The sequence below is a fragment of the Marmota marmota genome, unplaced genomic scaffold (assembly GCF_001458135.2).
Source record: "Marmota marmota marmota unplaced genomic scaffold, marMar, whole genome shotgun sequence".
Classification (NCBI taxonomy): Eukaryota; Metazoa; Chordata; class Mammalia; order Rodentia; family Sciuridae; genus Marmota; species Marmota marmota.
In genome coordinates, this window is record NW_025999990.1 from 8,005,536 (window position 1) to 8,008,839 (window position 3,304).

General features: G+C 32.4%; 1 protein-coding gene across 6 annotated transcripts in view; it reads left to right on the forward strand.

Annotated features, from left to right (window-relative positions):
• Positions 1-2,290, forward strand: part of Pign (phosphatidylinositol glycan anchor biosynthesis class N) — a 116,295-nt gene extending 114,005 nt beyond the window's left edge. For 3 of the 6 annotated variants that reach the window (XR_007348788.1, XR_007348789.1, XR_007348790.1), the window contains one exon: positions 1,720-1,858. Coding sequence is in view for 2 of the 6 variants with exons in the window: in XM_015482330.2 (XP_015337816.1) it covers positions 1,720-1,843 (124 nt within the window). In the remaining 4 variants the exon portion in view is untranslated. Of the gene's footprint in view, positions 1-1,719 lie in introns of all 6 variants that reach the window. The other 3 variants (XM_015482330.2, XM_048806122.1, XM_048806123.1) reach the window with 2 other exon arrangements.
• Positions 2,291-3,304: the final 1,014 nt, after the last annotated feature.

The following is a 3,304-nucleotide window of genomic DNA, read 5'->3' on the forward strand; positions in this document are numbered from 1 at the left end:
ATATATATATATATATATATATATATATATATATATATTTATGCAAATCCATTGTAAAGGTAAATAGTTAAATGTAACTGATAGGCATTGAAAAGAAATAACTTTACAATATACACCTTAGCTTAGTATGGGCAGTACTGTACTAGTGTCACTTCATGAAGCCTCTCCCCCCTACTGTACCTTTGTCAGATCTGTAACCTACATTTCTTTCCATTCTTTGAAAATTTTTAAATATGTTCTATGCAATGTATAAGTACTGTGTTTAAAAAGGAAAACAGAATGTGCTATTGTTGATAGATAGGAATGAAGAAATTCTAATAGTATCACTCTTCTTTTTCTGATAGTCTGGAAGATAATAGCTTTTGATTATGAGATTAATGAAGAGATGTGTCTGTTTCTCCTTTGCTAAAATTTCTTGACTAAAACTTGAGCTTGGGTAATGTTTTTCTTTCTTAGTGACTGGTAGTTTAAAGGGTTTTTTCCCCCCATTTTTTTTTATTGGTGCATTATAATTGTACATAATAATGGGATTTTTTTGTTATAAATTTTACTTACAGTGACTGTTAGTTTTGACAAAGTACTTCCAAACTTACTTCAGAGCATAAGATGGCATGCTCTAAAACGTCAGAATACTTAACCTAGGGACATCTTTGGGGATTCTGTGGATAGAATCCACAGGGTTCAAGAATTGGGAAAAAAATCATTTTCGTTTTTCTTACAAGTTTTCGAAATTTAACCCAGATGTCCTATTGTCCCACTTATGGAACACCTAAAAAATTTAAATTGAGCAACAAATACATCACTTATGGTAACTTCAAAATAAGTATTTATGGTCTTAGAGTTTTATTCTTTTATAAAAAGTAATAAGTGAATTATTGGTGATAATATTCATTAAAATATTATTAACAATAATAAATTATATAATAAGATTATGATTTCCAACCTATATTAATGCACCTATTTCCCTGAAATAGTCTCAGAATTGAAAATTTGGGATTTAATGGGTTAATTTCTACTGGTGACAAAGTCACAGGAACTGCTAAATTTTATATGTTATATGTTATAAATAATTTTTTCTGTTATATAAATAATTTTTATCTGTTATATGTTATATAATATATTTTTATATTATATGTTATATAATATAATTTTTTATTTTATATGTTATTTTTTATAATAAATTTAATAAAATATTTTTATTTTATATGTTATATAATATAATTTTTATAACATATAACAGACATTTTTATAACATTACAATTGTTACAGATATATCAAAATATCTTCATCACTATTTTAGCATAATGGTAGTTTGTGTTATTGGAATTAATATTAATATGTAATCAGTATGCATTATTAATGTCCAGTATACATTACCAAGTTCCTGTGACTTTGTCACCAGTAGAAATTAATCCATTAAGTCCCAAGTTTGCAATTCTGAGACTATGTCAGTGAAATAGGTACATTAATATAGGTTGGAAATCATAATCTGATCTTATTATATAGTTTATTATTGTTAATAATAAGTACATACAGTACTCATATTACTATATAACAAGTTTGGATTTAAAAAAAAATATTTTGGTCTCTATTTTGAAATCATCGTTACCTTTGTAATTCCATGTATTGATATATCCGTTTTAAAACGTTTTTAGGAATCTTGTGCTCTTCCTCATGTGTTCTTTTCTCTAATGATTGCATATTTTTCTCCTTTTACAGCATTAGCCACTATGTGATTGTCATGTCCATGACCATCTTTCTGGTGTTTCTCAATGGCCTGGCACAGCTGCTCACAACAAAGAAACTCAGACTGTATGGCAAACCCAAAAGCCATCTCATATGATGTTATGGAAACCTTCATTTAGCATCTGGATTCTCTCTCCTGCTCATCTAAAATCCCATTAAGGATTCAATAGGAAAATGCATTTTGATGCATTGTATATTTCTGTAGAAAAAATAATATTTTGAATTCTGAACTTATAGGATATCTGGGATAAAGGAGCTTCCTTTTCTTTCTTTTTCTTTTAAGATTGTTCAGTCATTGTGAAACAGTAATGATGTCTATAGAAAAGCATTCTCCGTTCTCATTTTGTTTTCTTTTAGCTGGCTGCTTGTCTCAGTGATGTTTCAGAGCACTTGTCACAATCTGATCATCAAGGTACCACTCCCCATATGCCCGAAGAAGATCATGCTTCTGTGAGGGCGGTAGTGGTGGCATCCAAAATCACTGGTGTGGCTGAACTTGAAGGGCTCACCACATGGCACTGTAAATATATATCAGCTCTCAGCACTGGTTTTGTAGCAGTTCTAACTGCTCAATAATATCACTTATAAGACAATTAGGGTATCTTATTTCAAATTGACTAAAGCTCTACTAGAAAAATACTTGCAAGTTCTTGTCATTTTTCTTCAGTATGCAGTATACTGTCTTACGCGTAGTGCTATTGCCAGGGGTGTCATAGTCTGCTAAGAGCCAAGTATATGATGCATGGCATTTTTGGTCGAAAGGTGACGCCAGCTAGCCATTGAGATGATATGATTATGTTAAGATTTGCATTCATATGGATATTGGACTCCTGCTGTTCACCTAGGCCGGCTACGGGACTCCTGGAGAGTTCCCATTGGTTGGGGAAGTACAGTAGGAGGGAGTTCCGGGGGAGGAGCTCTCTCTGCGGTTGGGAGGAGGCCGCGTGGGTGGAAAAAATCTGTCGGGGCGGTACCGGACATTGGCGGCAGTTTCAAAAAATAAACTTTGTTCCTGCTTGAGTGGCTCGTGATTTTGTGCCCAGCCAGACTGCGGCAATAGTCAATAGTTAGATGCAAGTTTAACCTTGACATTTTTTCCCCCATTTATGGTTTATCATGGAATTTCTAGGGGTGGAAAAGTAGAATGCTTGGTATTTGTGTCTTTTTAAAAGGAATAGTTTTTAATTGTAGATGCAACATCTTTTACCTCTGTAGTGTTTTTTTTTTCATATATTGTTTCAACAGAATTTTTCAAATCAATGGTTAAAACAATATCATAAGAATTCTTGTTAAAACTGTTCTTCTGGTTGTGAGATTCTAATCCAAGGGCCTAAATTCATCTCATTAAATTTAGATTTTCATTTGTAAACTAATTCTTTTTTTTTTTCATTTGTAAACTAATTCTAATGGACAAGATATTTTTTTTTTAATTTTAATATTTATTTCTCAGTTTTCAGTGGACACAACATCTTTGTTTGTATGTGGTGCTGAGGATCGAACCCGGGCCGCACGCATGCCAGGCGAGTGCGCTACCGCTTGAGCCACATCCCCAGCCCAA